Raw genomic sequence first — 22,408 nt, 5'->3', positions numbered from 1 at the left:
GCTCACCTTCATTTGTGAAGCTCTTTTCTTGAACGAATCATCCAATTTTTCTGAAACTGTAATCGTTTGTTTGTCTACACGTGTACATCATATCTACAAATTTCTGTCCGATTCGGATAATTCCTTCGTGGTGCTTCGTTTCTTGTCTTAGAGAGTATTTTTTGGTATACTTTTATTTTACCCACTTTGTATCTAAGCGCATACACTTTCGCAGATATGAAAGTGCATCGAAAACTTTTTTTACAAGGTCAATTTTGATGCACTTAAAGGGGATTCCTCAGAAAACCGGTCCCAACAAATAACCTGAGAGCCCACAACAGTTAGCTAAATACGTTAACTGACTGGTAAGCTCAAGGCTCTCTATGTAAAACTTGCCCAGATATGTAAAAATACGTGTGAGATAAGTTCCAGCTTCAAGATTGACAACCGATTTACGTCAGGTGATGAATAAGGATGCTGATCGCAGAAGTTTAATCAAATTCGACGCCTGAAAGCATCTACTTAAGCTTTGTTTTAAGTGTAACAGGGTATTGATCTGATCGCAGAGTGCAGAATAGCTTGTTTCAGAGTCTGACAACAGTAGATGAGGAAGAGCAATTGAAAATATTTGTTTTATGGGTGGGTACGAGTAGGATAACAGGTAAATGAGATCTTGTGTGATTATATTGGTGGGATAAGTACGTGATCAGTGAATCGAGAAGCTGAGGGGCGTCCACAGTAAAACACCAATGAAACAGACATGACTTGTAGACGCGTAAGCTGTTTGGTAGTAACCATCGTGTGAGACACACTGCTATTGTCAAACAGGCGGATGATGCATATGTAGCGCACACAAGCATTCATAGTTAGAACTACCGGTTTAGAATTTTCGCTGATCATTTTGCGTTGGGTTAAATCGCAACAGCAGAGGTCTGATAGAACGAGTGATTGCACAAATTCCTGTTTCGCATCCGTGGAAATATTATTTGAAATGTTTAGGAGGCATATAGGAGTGCAGATTCATGAGCTCATTCAAAATTAAACTCACATTCTTCAGCTTTTTCTGATCCGATGTTGGGATATCGTGAGGAAGAATAGAGGGCACGTGTTGATGACTTTAAGGCTAATTAACCCCTGTTATGGTAATAAAAGCACTTGGTACTTCTACTCATTTAGTTTTAACCCAGGATTTGTTCACATCCTAACACTGAAAAGAGGGCATCAGTCTTGTGGACAGTGGCAGCAAGGATAAATATCTTCATACGTAACACTTAAGCAAAGCCGGTGGTCACAGACATATAAATGGTATTTGTAAGAGGAAAATACCAACGGGAAGTCATTGATATACAAGGTTAGCAGCTTCTGGCCGAGGAATGGTGGCTGTGGCACTCTTGGTTCAAGATACTTATAGGACTACTTTTCATTCGCACGGGCGACACGCTGTGGTCTGCTTTTCCCGTTGTGTTGATACGTGTTACAGGATCCAGACAAGATAGGGCTGACTGAAGACATCGAAAAAGTTCAAACAGGAGCAAGATACTTATAGGACGACTTTTCATTACCACGAAATAGGGGAGAGAGAGTCAGGGATTTGATGAGCTAACTGTGGTGGCATCGAAACAAATGCGTATCTCACTGCGACAAGATCTTTTCACGATATTTCAATCATCAGCTTTCTCCTCCAAATGCCAATATATTTTGTTGAGTTATATCTGTATTGGGAGAAATGAACATCTTATAAGAGAAATCATAGTTCAGATGGAAAAATTTAAGAGTTCATTCTTTCTACGTACTGGTACAGAGTGGAACGGTAGATAAACAGTTCGAGGCCGCGCGGTTAGAGGCGCCATGTCACTGACTGCGCGGCCCCTCCCGCCGGAGGTTCGAGTCCTTCCTCGGGCATGGGTGTGTGTGTTGTCCTTAGCATATGTTAGTTTAACTAGTGTGTAAGTCTAGGGACCGATGACCTCAGCAGTTTGGTCCCTTGGAAATTCACACACATTTGAACATTCGAACAAGCAGCGTGAAACTGGTTCTTTACACCCTCTGCCAAACAATCATGTGTTAACTCCAGAGCAATAACGTAGATGTAGAAACTTCTTCAGGGATATATCTGAAAAATAAGATTTGCCATTTTTGTGAGCAGCATCTATAATTTGACACTATCATATGCTTCGCTGAAATATAGTGATGTCAGTATTGCGGTTTCTTGGTTTTCCGTAGCGCATTTCAACACATCAGTTTCCTGAATTATTGCGGTATTCGTACTATGGTGTTTAAAGAAACTAGATCGGTCTTTGTCATGTAAACTGATTGCGCTTCAGTATTCTATTTACCCAGTTGATCATGAATAAATATATTCGAGGGTGAATGTTGATTTTCATGTAATTACATGGTGATGGTGGGCTTTTATTCTTTTGGATGGATCGGACTTACCTTAGTTTGTTTCGAATGGTATCTATTTCGTTCTCAAAGGAAAAATTAAATACGTCTGTCTAGACTGTTCTTATGTTCTCCGTGACATTCTTGACCATGTTCACACCATGCTGATACCGTCGTTGTCTATCGCTTCAAAAGAGAGTCTCATTATTACTTTTGTTGTTGCGTTTACTGTAACGTGTTTTTGGATTAAAGGGTCCATGTTAGGTATGTGGTTTGCGGGTTCTCACAGGCGACAGGATGTCCCAGCAGGGGGATGTTTGGCCTCAAAATTATTTAGGTAATTACAGCAGCTGGGACATGAAAAACAGTTCCCGATTTTATCTTTTCAACACTCACATTCTAGAAATTCTTCCACAAAATAGCGGAGGTCATATCTCTGCACACAATGGAACTAGAGTACCATGCTATAGCTTTGCGAAGGTACAGCCTTAACCTTTAACCTGTTTCCCAATGAAGCAAATGTTGACTTTTTCCAGTCACGTTTGTTTGTCTTTTCGTTTTTCTGTCACTCAAGTTGTTTTGTTTTATTATTGTCGTCTTTTCATTATTAGTGTCCACCTCTTCACCATATTCCTCTGTCTCTCCAATCACGTCCATTACAGCCACTGCACAGATTCTACACCACTAAATCTGTATGACTTTACTCTGAACAAATAAATATAAACTGCTGCTTTTCCTGCTAGAGCTATTACTATTTTTAAATCTTCTTTAATTACAATTGCGAAGTGTTAGGCTTCATTTTAAATAAATATACACTGAAGTGACAAAAGTCAATGGGGTCTCTAATAATATCGTTTTGGACCTCCTTTTGCCCGGTGTAGTGCAGCAACCCAGCGTGGCACGGACTCAACACGTCGTTGGTAGTGCCCTACAGAAATATTGAGCCAGGCTGTCTGTATAGCGTTCATAGATGGGAAAGTGTTGCCGGTACAGTATTTTGTGCTAGAACTGCTCTCCCGATTATGTCCCATAAATGTTCGACGGGATTCATATCGGGCGACGTGGCTGGCCAAATCATTCGCTCGAATTATCCAGGATGTTCTTCAAACCAGTCGCAAACAACTGTGGCCCGGCGATATGCTGCATTGTCATCCATAAAAATTTCGCCATTGTTTGGGAACATGAAGTCCATGGATGGCTGCAAATGGTCTCCAAGTAGCTCAACAGAATAATTTCCAGTTAATCATCACTTCAATTGGACTAGAGCGCCCAGTCCATTCGAACTCTGCCATCAGTACTTACCAACTGAATTCGAGACACATATGACCAGGTCACTGTTTTCCAGTTGCCTAAGGTCCAACCGATATGGTCACGAGCCCAGGAGAGAGGCTGCGGGCGATGTCGTGCTGTTAGCAAAGGCACTCACGTCGGTCGTCTGCCGCCATAGCCCATTAACGCCAAATTTCGCCACACTGTCCTAACGGATACGTTCGTTGTACGTCCCACATTGATTCCTGCAGTTATTTTACGCAGTGTTGCTTATCTATTAGCGGCGACAACTCTACGCAAACGCCGTTGCCCTCGGTCGTTAAGCGAAGACTACTGTGTTGTCCGCGGCGACAGATAGTGCATTAAATTTTGTACCCTCAGCACATTCTAGACACTGCGGTTCTCGGAATATTGAATTCCCCAACGGTTTACGAAATGGTATGTTTCATGTGTCTAGCTCCAACTACCGTTCTGCGTTCAGAGTCTTAATTTCCGTCGTGCGTGAGGCATAATCACGCCGGAAACCTTTTCTCTGTAATGTTGAAGTGTGGATGAAGGATTAAAGCATGCAAGGGGTTCGTGACTGCCCAAAATATGGCTAATTCTTTGCATACGAAGAGAGTATGTGTGGACTATTGAGAGGCACCCACTTGCCTTGCTCATACTGTGGCATCAAGCAGTCAGGCCTGCAAGATGAGTGGTTTGCCATGCGAGTGGATTCTTCCTTAATTTATCGAGTAACATGAATTCTCGTATCTTACTATTTAGTTACAAATTACTCTCCTGTATGAATAATACGCAACGGAAACACGCATCTGACTATCAGTGATTTATAGAACTCTGACTGTACACTACGCACTGGCAATACCACATTTACTTTTTGTCTTTTATTTAACGGCTTTTATTAACACGTGGCCATCCCACTGAATACGAATGGCGGACACATTATAAATTCGGGACATTATGACAATATACAATTCAATGAAAAAGGCCACCAATCTCTTTCTTTTCACTATCTGATTTATTCCTAAACACACAAATTCTACAACCTACAACAATATCACATGAGAAATTCCGCCCAGTGGGCATGGCTTTACATTAGTGAATCTCTATATTATGGTCTCGTAATTTATTTAAGGCTACAGTGCACTTTCTGGGTAGGATGGTGGATCTTTTATTATACCTCACACTTCGACTCTCACAATCATCATCACGAAACTTTCCTCCAGATCGAGCGATACAGAAGGAACAAGCATAACCCACAAATCTTTTGAAACTACCTTGCTACTCCCCCATGCAAACCACACATACCCAAATTACATGACATACACCACACAACAATATGAAATACTGCACAAAGAATGGTTACAACATCATCACTTTCAGCTTTCCCACTTCAATCAATATTTATCCCAGTTTCACACGACACTGCCCCACTTTGTAATTCTACTTTCCTACCGTGAACTCTGGAGATAAATGCACGTCTTCCTGTGCAATGCAAGCCAAGTGGCGTTGCTGGATAGACGGCCGACTCACCTTGATTCTCTCTCAGAGTTTAAATCTAGCGTCACACGGAATCATATCATGCAGTTTAATATTAAGCACACACGCGAGTCCTCAACTGATACCATGGACGAGTACTTCTCTTTATCCTTTGTCTCATACACAGATTGAGACTCACACAGTACTCACCACGTGGAAGTACTTGTCTCTAATTTCAAGTTCTGCACACGCCATTTCTTAAATATTTCAGTTTATGGTACACACGCTATTTCTTAAATATTTCAACTTATTGTACACACGCTAGTAATTCAGCTTAACTTAAGCACACGGAAGTATCTCAACTTATTGCTACACGTGGTTTCGTTGTGACCGTTGGTCACTTTCGAAGATTACTACAGTCCCATTAATATTACCTGCCTGACATTTAATTCTCCCCACAAAAGTTCCTGAGATAGAGAAATTATTATCTCAGACTACTCTTAAATATTCCACATACATACCATGCCTCCACTCTTTCGTTATTACGGAGCACAACCAAAAGAAGTCTTAACAGCACAAGATCCAGCGGCAGAGTGCCGAAACATGGCCGTTCTCTAGGTCCTCTCGCACCTGTGTCGAGGTGGGGGAAGCACCTTGCTATCGTATTGGTCAGCCACATTTCAGACGCTCAAAGCTCTGGTAAATTTCATCTCTTTGGTCCAACCAAAGGTGTCCAAAGGATCGACTCAAAGATGATCATATATTCACATTCACTATCTGCGGTTAGCAGACGACCATACATTCATTCATTTCACAGATCTCACCAAACTGGATGTAGGGATTTACTTTGTGGGAGTGCACATGTGATCAATTAAATAAATAAATTGTCATTCTTTCCCACACTGGTATCCGGCTTCGCTGTATTAATTGAAATTGAGTTATTTTACAAAAAAATGTGTTGTTCTGACAAAAATAATGAAGTATGTTGTACCTATTTTCAATGTCGGGTGGTACTGTACCCTTTCACTATATACACTCAAGGGCCCAAGAAACTGGTACAGGCATGCGTATTGAGAGATATATAAACAGGCGTGCGACGCTGCGGTCGGCAACGCTTATAATACAACTGTCTGGCGCAGTTGTTAGATCGGTTACTGCTGCTACAACAGCAGGGTATCAAGATTTAAGTGAGTTTGAGAGTGGTGTTATAGTAGGCGCACGAGCGATGGGACACAGCATCTCCGAGGTAGCGATGAGGTGAGAATTTTCCCGTAAGACTATTTCACGATTGTACCATGCATATCAGGAATCCGGTAAAACATCAAATCGATGTATAGTTTTAAGTGTAGTAAAAGAAATGAACAGAGTAAGTTTTTTTCCACCTGCTGGCATCTGAGCTTCGCTAGTGTCAAACTAAAGAGGAATACAATGATTGTGTTTGTCAAGTACAATTGGAAGAATAGTGTTTATCGCAGTCAAAATCTCATGAAATTTGAGCTCAGCTAGAGGGGAACTTAACTGTGAAAGTTAACCTTTCAAACATGTTTGTACCAACCAAGAAAATATTTCAAGTGGAAGTCAGTGGCGACTCGTAACCACGAATTCGCAACTGAAGAGTGGAAATGTTAAACATTTTAACTGCCAAATCTCACGTTTTTCCACGTGGACCAAAAAACAATGTATCTCATTTTGTACATTACTTATTTTTATACAAATAACTGACAAGGTGTTCTGATGCTACAGAACCATGCTGCTCACCTCATCACAGCAAAAACATTATACAAATAAGGAAATAAATTATCAAAAACGTTCTAGGTGCCACACCAAGGAACTAACTGGTTCTAAGCGCCAATAAGAAAGTTTTTGTTTCCGTTGTCATTAGTACTGAGGCACCACATTTTATTTGTGATAATTCAAATACTGAAGTACGGCAATAATGTTTTAAGCAGCGGAACTCCAGTCAACCATAACAATTTCTCATGCCTTTTAAATTTTGCACGAGAGACTAAGAAAATTAATTTTAAAAAAGTTTAGTAATGACTTCTGTTTCTTATACATCTCCTTTCTTGAGAACAGATATTGAAAAGTTTACTGCAGGGCTCCCTGACCTGTTGAGGAAGAAATTTCTACATCGTCAACAGTTGTTTCTGTTTTGCAACTGAAAAACATGGCTGGCCATTCAGATGAAGTACAGCATGATATACAGCTAGTAATGAATGTGTCAACCATTTTACCCACGATTTGGCACTTGTAACAAGTCTAGCAACATTCAACAAGGTACCGAGAATCCAATAGCACTGAAAATACATTTTCTGAAAAACTGAAACGTTTAACGTTTCCACTCTTCAGTTATTTCGCAGCCGGCTTATTCGCTGAACAGTCTCTACTGGGTCCTTTATGCTCATATTATCGTAAACTTTCACCCATGTCAGTTTTCGCTAATAATTATGGCGTACTGTGAATATAGTATTTAGGAACACATAGAAAATATAAGACATGAATTTCGAATATTTGGCAGTTTACAAGTTTACTGAAAGCGAGCTAGATCTTCAATTTTTTTGCGAAAAGTACTAGTTATATTATTGTAATGATTATTTCCTGCCACAGTGCTCTCCTAAAATTGTCTACACAAATGATATTAGTTACTTAACCGCTAATTATCAAATATTATCCATTATTTTTGTAAATCTCAATATTTTGTACATTATAACTCGGAATGACTTCAGAATTTTTCTTAGCCCCTACCCCATCCCCCTCCCTCTACAACAGTAAGCATACAGTAATTACAAAAAAGATATGGAAGTGAATGATTAGGATAAGTGGAGCAGATTACCTCCGAGACGGAGCTCGCTGGTGCCCTGCGCGACGTCGTCGTCGTTGCGCACGAAGCACTGGTACATGCCCTGGTCGTCGCGGCCCACGCTGTGGAACTGCAGCTCCGCCGTGTGCTCCGCCAGCGGCTGGCCGTCCTTCAGCCACGTCACAGACCGCACCGGGTGTCCCGTGATCTGGCAGCTCAGCTGCGCCGGCCTGTGCTCCCACACAGCCTCATCGTCAGCTCACTCTCATCTTTGACATTTTTTTACGCATAACACACTTCATATTAGATTAGGGCGACAATAATTGATTGGTAATGAAATCTGCAATCTCTATCGAATAAAAATCTTTTCTTTATCTCTTTGACAGATGAGGAATAATGTGGAAATCAGACAAATATTCGCAACGCATTATGTGGGGAAATACAGCACACTGGTAGACTACCTCTTATTACCACCCACAATTTCTTCAGCAGTATAACTATCTTTAGTCCACCCCTGGCAGCTGAGTGGTCAGCGCGACAGAATGTCAATCCTAAGGGCCTGGTTTCGATTCCCTGCTGGCTCGGTTTAAAAAAATAGCCCAGAATAACATAGAATTCATTCTCCCTCGTGGGCCGCGCGGAATTAGCCGAGCGGTCTAGGGCGCTGCAGCTGTAGACTGAGCGGCTGGTCCCGGCGGAGGTTCGAGTCCTCCCTCGGGCATGGGTGTGTGTGTTTGTCCTTAGGATAATTTAGGTTAAGTAGTGTGTAAGCTTAGGGACTGATGACCTTAGCAGTTAAGTCCCATAAGATTTCACACTCATTTGAAAAATTTTTTTCTCCCTCATGGTCCTAACGCCTCACCCTGTCCATCATGTCCTTACCCTTCTTGCTTTCGACACACACAAATGTTTTCACCACTATGCAGAGACTCCTATATCCCAGCACAAAGGATCTCTTGTGAATGAATGGGGGACTATGATTGGCTCTTATCGAATTTGCCTCCGAATTACTGATGCCGGAGGTGTGTAAGCACCATCCGCCTTTTTTTTCTCTCTGCGGACAAGACTTTCAGCCACAAAAAACTATTTTATACAGATAGCCATATTACACCCACAATTAAACCTTGCAAAGTGCCCTACATATCGTCAAATATGGAGAGACTCATACTCAATGACACTGCTATCCGGCTGAGGACAGGAGCATGAATATTAGATCATGAAACAGATCTCCAAAACCCAGCAACATATCACCGCATACTATGTCGATGTAGTAAACATACAATTCGTATCTGTGCCATACAAAATCACCCCTTTTACATCATTTGTACATATACCATGAAGACATACAGCATAAGCACATGCACCATAGGTATACTCGTGGCACTAGATATTTCCCGCGAGGTCGGGCAGTCATTCAATCCCAACACGTGACCAGAGCGCCCTCAGTGGTTCAAAGTCACTCTCGGAACTGTTGTACAAAGACTGACTCGTTCCCCAACGGTACAAATGCGTTACTGTTTCTGGTCCTGACCTGCTTGCTTGCTCGCTTTTCTACACACATCTCCAGACTCTATGATTACAAGAACATATCTAATTTTGCATGGTTTGCAAGAATATCATACCATTTTCGTGGTACTTCTCGATATCAAACACATATCAGTATCGCTTGTATAGCAGTATTGCTCTCACAATATATTTCCAAAGATATAGACTGGAAATTAATACTCTAGAAACCCGAAACTTTAGCTAGGTGGAGCATGCTGTAAACTAAAGAGTAACTAGAAACTTATCCTATCTGCAAATATCTTTATGTGAAAAACCTCGACAAAAGAAAAATAGTGCAAACTGATACTTCCACTCGCTAATCCAATGTTGGTGATGTAACAGATTCCAAATCATCCCTATAATTTACAAAGTCAAATAATGTGTTTCTCATGTCAAGAGAACCAGCAAACGTGTCTTCCACCTGCTAGATGCACACACCACACTCAATGTTCTCTCAGCTAAATAAAGAAGTGGAATGTGAAGAAGCAGTCCTGTCACTGGCTATGCAAGCCAAGCACACATAGGCAGGATCATCCTAGGAAAATAACCAGCACGCATAGGCAGGATCATCCTAGGAAAATAACTGGCCTAATATATATTTGAACACTATACTTACAATTAAATATTATGATCGCAGTCTCCACTGAATGACATTTGACAATGAGTGAAGAATCGGAAGTACATCCTACTGACAGCTGTGGCTCTGGAAATAGAAATATCCTTACTACTTTGACATACTCTCCCCGTTGCTATCACAGTATTCCACAGTCTTTTCCCTTACACATGTCAGAACACAAACACTTACTTCATAAGCCTGATGCTCAAGGTGAACCTATCATGCATCACCTACTACTAAGCATAATACTTCGCAAATAATTGATTTCAGATGATACTAAATAATACTGACCGAAAATCAGCGAGGGGGGGACATGTCTCATGAGTTTTCTTGTGAGTGGTACCACGGTGTCTTAAAAAGAGAGTAGTAATCGTCTTACAAACTGTCAGATTTTAAAAAACACAACCATATTTTCATCACAAGCGGTCTTAATTCTACAGGTGCACTCAAGTATCTATGTTAAAAGCTATACTGGCCTTATAAATCGGGGTATGACAATATCTCCAAATGAATTGGTTTTTCCAGACAATCACCATTGGAGAGTATATTATCAGACCAGCAGTCCTTTTACATGTAGCCCATGATGCAACCTCGTGATAAAATCGCTGAATTTTGAAAGTGATTCGGTTAAGGAACATGGTATGAAACCGGTATTTGCAACTCCCTTACGCTGCTAGATATTTCTCCAGTATTTGTAACATATTCTGTCTCGGTACCATGTCAGAGGTTCGGTGATATATCCACTGAATCATAGGCGATGATTGATTGAGGAGAATCACAAACAGTAGTAGATGTTGTGCTGACTGACGTCGTAATAAATGTGCACTAGCTTTTCAGATCTCTAGTGTGACGCTATCCACTAGAAATGATGTCTATGATTTGGAATCAGGTCCCTCCATTCAAGCACATACCTGCATTGGATCCTATGGAGAACTCCTTTAATGTTTACAGCCACTAGTGAATCATATTTCTGACACTCTCAAATCTCGAAACGAGTCACCTCTCTCGAACCTATCTGCTACAGTAAAATTCCAGCGTCGTTTAGGGTAGTCCCTATGCATCATGCAACAGCCCTCTCAGATTCTGCGCTACCATCCCTGCAGCTTTGCGCATGTGATCATTCCATTGTAAGCCGGAACTGAGTAGAAGTCGGAGGATACTATATCTACCACCTTTTGCATACCGTCTAGGCACAGGCTAAGCTTCGTTACTGCGACAGGACTGTGTTTTGACCATTCAAGAGAACTGGGAACCGAGAGAAAGATGAGGATTTTTGCTACCTCACTGTGGCGCACCCCAAAACTACATACAAGTACTACAGATCCGCATCCATTCACATTTGTCTCCCCAACATGCTATCTTCGTTATTCTGTACCATTCATCAGAGAAAATTTACGAACTTTAAAGGCTCAACTAACTTCATCTGATAGAGAACTAGATAAGATTTTTTCCGCATCTCTCTCCTCCCATACATCGAAAACAAATACCGCATGCACGCAGGCAACGAGCACATGTGACGATCCTATTAAATATACAGTTATTGATCAACTGCAGAGACCAGTTTAAAGTTTCATCACCTCTACTGTAGGAAGATGATCATGTCCCGCCGACTATAGTGTAAGCCGCAAGAGACCAAGAGACGCCCCCTGTGGTCCTCTGTCGCTGTTTGAAACTTTTTTTTTTTTGATCTAACATGCTTTTTACACTGCCAAACATTTTGTTTTGCTGCCGCGACTTCGAGGTCTGTGTCAGGTTCTAAACTGACATTAAGACGTTCTGATCCATGACCTCTCGCACACAACAAGGACATCACTCCAAAGTACCATTATTCAAGATGGCACACTGTGACGTGATTGACGTCATTCAAGATGGCTGCTGTGACGCCAGCTGATGATGTGATATATGTCATTCAAGATGGCTACTGTGACGTCAGCTGATGATGCGAGTACCGTTACCCAAGATGTCTGCAAAATGTCACACCCTCCTGCCAAGCCCTCTGGCGGGAAGTTTGAATTTTGGAGGGAAGATGGTCAATTGGGCTACCTCTAGATGTCGCACAGTGTAAATCATATTATTACTGCTGTTACCATAATGCACTACACTCACTGGATGATTTTAAATAAAAGTCATTTACAACATAAGTAAATTGGAAGAGTTTTGCAGTGTTGGCGTGAGTTTCCAAACAATATTTAAACTCATCTGTCAGATTGACGGAATAGCTGATGGCTCTACGTTCCATTTCAACTGATTATTCATATTGAAGTCATATACGCGATCACTGTTTCGGTGCTATCTATCTCCAGAAGGTGTCACCCCTCTTCCGAAACTCTTTCTCCAACTCAAACAAGCGTTGTCAGTCAATCATTATATGGTAAAGAACAGCGTGCCAGTGGACGGATGGGATGGAAAAGACACTCCTAATGTACTGAAGTATTAAGCATAACAGTTGCTTGTGTGAACAATTTTACCAATTTTACAGTAATTTCAATACCGATCAATGATGTGACAGAATGTTTTCAAATTTCAGTATCATAGCTAAACCACCCCGTCCCTTCTTTGCGAGTATCATTGCGAATGTCGACAGAGGACTGTGCAGTACATCCATGCATTGTTACTTCCATCCATCATCAAAGTATATCAGACAGTGCTGTACATATTGCTAACACTTCGAGCATAGGGCTTAATTTACGATTTATCTCTAGGCTGATGGGAGTCACAGAGCATTCTCGCAGTCTTATGGTATAATTAGATACTGAAAGACCCCCTAACACTGTCATTGACTAACCCGCCCTGCAACACCATTACCAGTTTAATCTGAAATCGACCAGAAATAGACTGCTACATTCCACATCTTGTGAATGAATGGGGCTTGCCGAGTGCTCGCCCATCCAAGTGCACAAGATTTCTCACGATGCGCCCATGTCGAGGGGGTTAGCACTCCTTATCAATGTATAGTAACAGATTCCCTTCACTTCCATGTCGACGTTTTCTTGGATTCCTCTTGGTGCTGCATACTTGTTCCCATGTTCAAACTGCTCTGCGCCTACCAAAAGATACGCAAGTACTTCCTCAATTTCCCCGCATTTTGGTGTATATTCGGTCAATTTCTACCTATATACCTACCCTCCCCCCCCCCCCCCCATCATTTTTTCGCAATTCTATCGATTTTATGTCAGTTCCATCCATGCGATCATGACATAACCTCTCATTCTGTGTTCTGAAAATTGCTTGTGAATGTAGTACATCTGCTAAACATAGCCCAAATGCACTGATTGGGAGGCATAGTACAGCACTTTACTCGATTGTATCCAGTCACCACCACAAATGTAGAGTGTTTGCTCTGTATTCTGTATGTCTGTGTATATGCATGTGGTACCAATCACAAGAAAACTTATGAGACATTGTCGTCCCCCCCATCGCTGATTTTCGGTCGGTATTATTTTGTATCATCTGCAATCATTTATTGGCGAAGTATTATACTTAGTAGTAGGGGATGTGTGATTGGTTCACCTTGAGCATCTGGCTTATAAAGTATGTGTTCTGACATTTGTGAAGGAAAAGATTGTGGAATACTGTGATAGCAAAGGGGAGAGTATGTCGAGTCATAAGAATGGTAAAGATATTTATTTCCAGAGCCACGACTGTCAGCAGGGTGTATTTCCAATACTTCACTCACTGTTGAATGTCGTTCAGTTGAGACTGTGGTCATAATATTTAATTGTAAGTATAGCGATCAAATATATATGAGGCCAGTTTTTTTCCTAGGATGATTCTGTCTACACGTGCTTGGCAAGCAGCACTGTTGACAGGAATGATTCATGTTTCTCATTAATGGCAGTAGCTGTCTGAATAGAAAGGCCTGTTGGAGTGTAGGAATGGAGCTGACTTAACCGTGTAGTCCTCTAGACAGCTGAATGGCGAACTAATACTTAATATGTGTTGGACAGCTTTTGTGAACCCGTGGAAATTTAAGAAGATTCAATATGGATGTGTGTTTGTGCTGGACCATTATTCCCACTGACGTAAATTGTTTGGTTGACTGCTTCTTCACATTTCACGTCTTTATTTAGTTGAGGGAACATCGAGTGTGGTATGTGCATCTAGCAGGTGGAAGACACATTTGCTGGTTCTCTTGATATGAGAAACACATTATTTGACTTTGTAAATTATAGGGATGATTTGGAATCTGTTACATCACCAACATTGGTATTAGCAAGTGGAAGTATCAGTTTACACTATTTTTCTTTTGTTGAGTTTTTTCACATAAAGGTATTTGCAGATGGGATAAGTTTCTAGTTACTCTTTAGTTTACAGCATGCTCCACCTAGCTAAAGTTTCGGGTTTCTAGAGTATTAATTTCCAGTCTATATCTTCAGAAACATATTGTGCGAGCGATACTGCTATACAAGCGATACTGATATGTGTTTGATATCGAGAAGTACCACGAAAATGGTATGATATTCTTGCAAACCATGCAAAATTAGATATGTTCTTGTAATCATAGAGTCTGGAGGTGTGTGTAGAAAAGTGAGCAAGCAAGCAGGTCAGGACCAGAAACAGTAACGCATTTGTACCAATGGGGAACGAGTCAGTCTTTGTACAACAGTTCCGAGAGTGACCTTGAACCACGGAGGGCGCTCTGGTCATGTGTTGGGATTGAATGACTGCCCGACCTCGCGGGAAATATCTAGTGCCACGAGTATACCTATGGTGCATGTGCTTATGCTGTATGTCTTCATGGTATATGTACAAATGATGTAAAAGGGGTGATTTTGTATGGCACAGATACGAATTGTATGTTTACTACATCGATACGGTATGCGGTGATATGTTGCTGGGTTTTGGAGATCTGTTTCATGATCTAATATTTATGCTCCTGTCCTCAGTCGGATAGCAGTGTCACTGAGTAAGAGTCTTCCCATATTTGACGATATGTAGGGCACTTTGCAAGGTTTAATTGTGGGTGTAATATGGCTATCTGTATAAAATAGTTTTTTTGTGGCTGAAAGTCTCGTCTGCAGAAAGAAAAAAAATAGGGTTGATGGTGCTTCCACACCGGGGCATCAGTAATTGGGCGGGCAAATTCGATAAGAGCCAATCATAGTCCCCCATTCATTCACAAAAGATCCTTTGTGCTGGGATATAGGAGTCTCTGCATAGTGGTGAGAACATTTGTGAATGTCGAAAGCAAGAAGGGTAAGACATGATGGACAGGGTGAGACGTTAGGACCACGAGGGAGAATGATTTCTATGTTATTATGGGCTATTTTCATAAACAGCTTCTGTTAGGGCAAAGTGCTTCCATGCTTACAAGCTGAGACATCCCAAAAGCTCCTAGAAAAGCGAGCATTAACTATTTCTGGGACACTAGACAAGCGTAATGAATTATTGTGGTAGGACAAAGTATCACAGTACCATTATATTACTTGAAGATTAATTTTGTTCGATACTGTGTTGAATCAATAAAATAACATTGGAGAAAAGAAAAACATAGTTATAAACATTACCATCTGGAGAACATGACATACCTTCATGATGGCAAGCCAGCTACTGACACATTCAACTAATTAAAGAGTGTGGGCTAACGCACTACTCCCGGGGCCCCTGGGAGGCCACACACAGTCGTTGAGGCGACCTGCCTCAACAGCCCTACCACATTGAGAAACTGGTCTAAACCAACAAATTCCTTTATGACATTAAGAACATTAGGTTAGCAAATTCAACAAATTTGAGGGTTTTCCATTTCGATCGCATTGTTGTATACGGTCTTGCAGTAGTTGTCACATTCCAGCATAGCATATCTTCCCAGTAGATTACGTAGTGATGTGAAAGAACTCAGTTTCAGTGCCATACACCAGGTCCTGTTTCACACCATTAATTATAAATATAAAATATTTTGCGATAATGGGCATAGTGTATATACCATTTTATGCTCTTAAGTCTAACAGATGATGAAATAACTATGGAAACTACTTGTAGCATAACGAAGTTTTAGCAGCTTTTCTGTGATATACATAAAAATGTCTTATGAAAGCCGTGGAGGACAACCTAAAGAAGATATTGTACTGTGAAAGTAAAAGTACCATTCATCTTGATACACTTCAGCACAAATCCCTCACGAAGATCTTACACCGTAAAAATAAATGTAATTACCTTCTCGATACAGTAATACCCTTCCATGCTGCGACCGTTTCCAGACTGTTCTTTAACTCCACATCACCTGTATTATACAGCAGACTGAACTTTCTTTTCTCTTCGATCAGCTGTACGACCTGCATGTTTTCACTGCAAGTACTACACGCTGCCGCGACGGCACATCATCGAGAAATTTAGCAGCTCGTCTCAGCAGCAGCTAACTGGTCTCCGCGTTAAATGCGCCCTCTGTGTGGCCTACTGAAAGCAAAGGTAGAGTTTAGCCGCTGCTGCTATCTGCCGCCTGCCTTACAGTCATAGTCGCATTAGTAATTTACGCTGAAAAGTCAGCACGTCATGTGAGCGCTCCTCAGAAAAGTAGAAGGTATATACAGGGTGGTCCATTGATAATGACGGGGCCAAATATCTCACGAAATAAGCATCAAACGAAAAATCTACAAAGAACGAAACTCGTCTAGCTTGAAGGGGGAAACCAGATGGCGCTATGGTTGGCCCGCTAGATGGCGCTGCCATAGGTTAAACAGATATCAACTGCTTTTTTTAAAATAGGAACCCCCATTTTTTATTACATATTCGTGTAGTACGTAAAGAATTATGAATGTTTTAGTTGGACCACATTTTTCGCTTTATGATAGATGGAGCTGTAATAGTCACAAACGTACAATTACGTGGTATAACGTAACATTCCGCCAGTGCGGACGGTATTTGCGTCGTGATACATTACCCGTGTTAAAATGGACCGTTCACCAATTGCGGAAGAGGTCGATATCGTGTTGATGTATGGCTGTTGTGATCAAAATGCCCAACGGGCGTGTGCTATGTATGCTGCTCGGAATTCCTGAACTACATCATTCAAGTGTCCGGACCGTTCGCCGGATAGTTATTTAAGGAGACAGGAAGTGTTCAGCCACATGTGAAACGTCAACCACGACCTGAAACAAATGATGATGTCGAAGTAGGTGGTTTAGCTGCTGTCGCGGCTAATCCGAACATCAGTAGCAGACAAATTGAGCGAGAATCGGGAATCTCAGAAACGTTGGAGTTGAGAATGGTACATCAACATCGATTGCACCTGTACCATATTTCTATGCACCAGGAATTGCCTGGCGACGACTTTGAACGTCGTGTACAGTTCTTCCACTGGGCACAAGAGAAATTACGGGACGATGACAGATTTTTTGCACGCATTCTATTTAGCGACGAAGCGTCATTTACCAACAGCGGTAGCGTAAACCTGCATAATATGCACTGTTGAGCAATGGAAAATCCACGATGGCTGCGACAAGTGGAACATCAGCGAACTTGGCTGGTTAATAATGTATGGTGCGGAATTATGGGAGGAAGGATAATTGGCCCCCATTTTATCGATAGCAATCTAATTGGTGCACTGTATGCTGATTTCCTAAGTAATGTTCTACCGATGTTACTCCAAGATGTTTCGCTGCATGACAGAATGGCGATGTACTTCCAACATGATGGATGTCCAGCACAAAGCTCGCGTGCGGTTGAAGCGGTATTGAATAGCATATTTCATGACAGATGGATTGGTCGTCGAAGCACACATTTGCTATCGTGATCCACCGACAACGCCTGACAACATGTGTCAGCGCATTGTCAATGCATGTGCGAACATTACGGAAGGCGAACTACTCGCTGTTGAGAGGAATGTCGTTACACGCTGAGCATTTATTGCATTAATGTGGTATTTACAGGTAATTACGCTGTAACAGCATGCGTTCTCAGAAATGATAAGTTCACAAAGGTACATGTATCACATTGGAACAACCGAAATAAAATGTTCAAACATACCTACGTTCTGTATTTTAATTTAAAAAACCTACCTGTTACCAACTGTTCGTCTAAAATTGTGAGCCATATGTTTGTGACTATTACAGCGCCATGTATCACAAAGCGAAAAAAGTGGTCCAACTAAAACATACATATTTCTTTACGTACTACACGAATATGTAATAAAAATGGGGGTCCGTATTTAAAAAAAAAAAAACAAAAAAAAGCAGTTGATATCCGTTTGACCTATGGCAGCGCCATATAGCGGGTCAACCATAGCGCCATCTGATTTCCCCCTTCTAGCTAGACAAGTTTCGTACTTTGAAGTTTTTTCGTTTGACGCTTATTTCGTGAGATATTTGGCCCGGTCACGATCAATGGACCTTCCTGTATATTTTGTTACTAAAGTCAATGACGTGGAACTATAAAAAACAGCATCGAATTTGAATGAAGGACAGAGAATCCATTGATACCTAAATCGGAAGCCACCAGTTATCCTTCCAAAACCCCACAGCTATACGCCATACACTCATCCCCCTTTACCTGACAATGAAATTCGCCCAGTTATACATCCGTCCTGACAGATCTCCCTTTATTAAGATTCACGTCTTCATCACTACCCACTACACACATCCTAAGGTTTGGTTCGGAGGCTCGTCTTCATCATCCTCCCCTATCACTCAATCAAACATCCATCCTCATAAATTTAATAATTCACATCACCCAGAAACATAAAAATCTCAAAATACCCTGACACCTGGAAGTCTACATAAATTCATCACTTCACACATTTCTGTGTAATTATTCTAACGGAATCAGGGGATCAGTCTTTCATCTTCTCGCCAACGCAACTCACCATCTCTACTTTTTTTGTGTGCAGACATTCAATATTTTAAAGCCATGTAAAATTTTTAGAGCAGCTATTTGCAGCCTCTAGCAGTAAACTCCCCCTCTCACATCTCCGAGTTGGGTGAGGAGGATGAAATGACAATAAAGAGAAAACGAAAAACAAAAACTGAACGAAGGGAAACGGAATGGACATGGGGAAACACACTTTGGTAATTATGCTATTCGCAAGTCAGTTACAATTGTGTTGACATAAACAGTGCTACAAAGAAAGGAAAAAGGAGCTGAGAATTGTTTTATTGAAGTACATGTTTGTTTGCTGATTGAAACTACAGGTGCTGTTCTCAGGGATAGTTTAGTAATACAGATGCACTTCTGCCCAAGGGAAGTGGCGCTGTGGTAAGACACTAGCCGCGCATTCGAAACGAAGCACCACAGATTTCAGTCTTCCTTTGTTTCCCTAAGTCATTTAAGGCAAATGCTGGGATGGTGCCTTTGAAAAGTACACGGCCGATATCCTTCCTTTTCCTTTCCCTTTTTCCCATTTGTACTCCAAAGTTTGCGAAAAGTGTAACATCCACAAAGAACATCTCAAATGCATACAAAGTTGGAGGATGTGTCGCAAAGTGTTCTAGCAATAATTGATTAAGATACGGAGAGAGTACACACAGACTCATCAGCATCCTCATGTGACTGGAATTGTGAGCGATATACGAAACCCTACAAGTAATGAGGTGCCAAATAGAGTGGTAACGAAAAAACGAATGCCAGTGTGTCTCATAGACATCAAAGTGTGGATGATTACCAAGTGAGTGAGTTCTAACAGGGAAGAAGGACAGGCCTTCACGAAATGGATTTGTCGTACCGTAAAACTTCGACTTTAACAGCGCCTGTTGCTACAACAGCGATGCGAGTGCCATATCAGGGGATAGAATGGTATGGTATGTAGCAACGAGCGGGTACTGTACTACGCAATGTGACCACGGCACAGTATGAATACTATCTTGTTGATATGGGGACAGCAGACCGTACAGCTTGGTCCACAGTCTTGGCTCGACGCTGGAATACAACGACCGATAGTGGACATCTCAGTGCTAACGATGCAAAGCCGTGCTTCGAGCTGGGGGCTAGAACAGTGGCGTTCATGCAGTCGCGCTGGTTTTCAGCGTGCAGAAATCATCAACATGCTCAGGTTATGCGTGCTGCTAGTGAAAATGTAATATTCTCGGACGAGTTCCTCTTAAAACTGCCCTGCAGAAACGATCACAGGTATGTGTGTCACCCGATCGCGATATTATTGCACTTGGCCTCCGTAGCCGTTATGGGAAACACACGGTGGCGTTATACTAAACAAGTGCGCATCATATTGTGATTGACTTCAAGACAGTTGTGCATGTACAGTCTTAGACAGTAAAACTGACCGCCGGCCGGCCGCCACAGAGACTAAGTCTGAGTCATTCACTTAAGGTGGCCAATAAAACTGACCGCCCCTGACAACTCTAAGTCCGGCCATATGCACAATCTGGCAACACTGTAAGATGAGGAAGTGTTAGGAGGAAGTGTTGTCTACTTCCGAGACGTTGTCGGACTACGTGAGCCCGTGGTCTAGTGGCCAGTTCGGCACTAGCGGCCGTGCGAAGCGGAGGTCCGATACTTCCGCCTGTGCGGCGTGTGCAAGTGTTTGTTTACTTGTGGACTTAGTCTGAACGCGGGCTAGTAACACCGATGATGGCGAACAAGTACAGGAAAACTACATTACGATTCAATTTCTGCAAAGACTACGAACTACCAAAGGCTTTAGCAGTGGAACGATTCATTCGATAGGACGTCAAGATACCGCCAAACGATATTATCGGAATTCACCTATCCATCGTTAGTCCCACGGTGTATGTTAAGATGGTAAATGACGCGGCGTGTGAGAGAATTCTACAGGCGACAAAAGCAGGTCTCCGATTTTGCCATAGTGACGGGAATGTCGGCACGGTAACTGTAGAACATGCTGGTCTGGGTATACGGACAATACGTGTTTTTGAGCTGCCATTTGAGCTCCCGGCTGACGAAGTTATCGAGGCTTTTAAGCCATACGGCACAGTACATGATCACACAGCTGAACGCTGGACACAATTCGCCACATATGCCGTTCTTAACGGAGTGCGGCAGATCACTATTGATCTTCAGAAGCATGTACCGTCCTATCTGACAATTGGTGGTTGTCGGGCGGTGGTGATTTACGATGGTCAACCACGTACATGTTCTGGATGTGGCCAGGAGGGACACCTCAGGTCGAACTGTATGCAACGGCGGATTACACAACTGCCTTCAGATGTGCGGGAGCCGTCGCCGGCGATGACAGTACTACCGATCACCTATGCCAAAGCCCTCACTGCGTCCGCTGATGACCGAAAGGACACAGCCTCGGTGGAAGATCAAGATGGCAATCTCCGAAACCTTGTCGCAGACGTCGGGATGACAGAGCATGCTGCTCCGTCGAGCATACAATCTACGGCGACAACATCAGATGAGACCGAACTCCCACCCAGCACACCGATAGTACAAGAAGCAGTTCCAGCCACTACGGATGCTGTTCCGTCTGAAACGCACTCTGAGACGACATCATTAGTTTCGACCGAACTCCCGCCAAGTTCAACGATGGGACTCGAAACACTTCCAGTTCCTACGGATGCTTTTCTGTCGGGCAGCCGTGATTCCCTGCAATCTGAGGACACGGACGGAAGATCACGCAAACAGCGTTCCCCGAAAAGGAGGAAACGGCGGCGTCGCACGACATCTCCTCGGGATGACTCCCCTTGCCCCGACGACGATGTGCCTGTGGACCAAGACGACACAACAGCCTCTACGAAACAGGATGAGGCACTGGGAACTGTTCGATCCGACCCACAGCGGTCTGTCACATTGACGGTACCGGGAAGTGGTGATGCTGAAGAGAAATCGCAGCCAGTTGGCTCTCCAGACGCAGATGCTGTGGCTATGGACACGAATATATCACAGCCTGAAAAGATGTGGTATGAGGATATTGAGGAGGCGCCGGACGTCATACAGAGGCAGCCGGCACTCACGAAGACGGACTAATAATTGCTGAAGGTGAAGGGAGAGGGGCGAGAGAACGTCTTCTAACTCAGCCCCCGGCGCCGGTGCAGGGAGATGTTGCGCCTCGACAGAGTGGGATTCAACGCCATGCGAACCGTATTGCGACATTAAATATCAATGACGTGCGTTCACCGGCCAAAATACACCTATTGAAGGAAACGGTTTGGGCATCTGATGTGGATATTGCTTTGCTGCAGGAAGTCCACATAGCTGCACTCCCATACATCGCAGGCTACCAATCCTATTCGTCACATGGAGACCACAATGGGAGTGGGGTGGCAGTTTACGTGCGAGATGGCTTCCCAGTCGAAAACGTGTGTTATCTTCCGTCGGCCAGGGGAATGGCTTTCACGACGTTTGGGACACGCATAATCAATCTTTATGCACCGTCGGGAAACAATCGGCGGCGGGAAAGGGCGCGATTTTATGCAGAAGACATT

The 22,408-nt window shown here is 42.6% G+C and overlaps 1 protein-coding gene across 1 annotated transcript in view; it reads right to left on the bottom strand.

The window, feature by feature from the left end:
• LOC126470920 (Down syndrome cell adhesion molecule-like protein Dscam2) overlaps positions 1-22,408 on the bottom strand; it is a 504,863-nt gene that overhangs the window by 433,619 nt on the left and 48,836 nt on the right. The window contains exon 2 of the mRNA XM_050098951.1: positions 7,946-8,142. Within this exon, the coding sequence (XP_049954908.1) occupies positions 7,946-8,142 (197 nt within the window). The remainder of the gene's footprint in view (positions 1-7,945; positions 8,143-22,408) is intronic.

This window comes from Schistocerca serialis, chromosome 3, assembly GCF_023864345.2.
Source record: "Schistocerca serialis cubense isolate TAMUIC-IGC-003099 chromosome 3, iqSchSeri2.2, whole genome shotgun sequence".
NCBI classification, from domain to species: domain Eukaryota; kingdom Metazoa; phylum Arthropoda; class Insecta; order Orthoptera; family Acrididae; genus Schistocerca; species Schistocerca serialis.
This window is presented reverse-complemented; position numbering and strand designations above follow the sequence as displayed.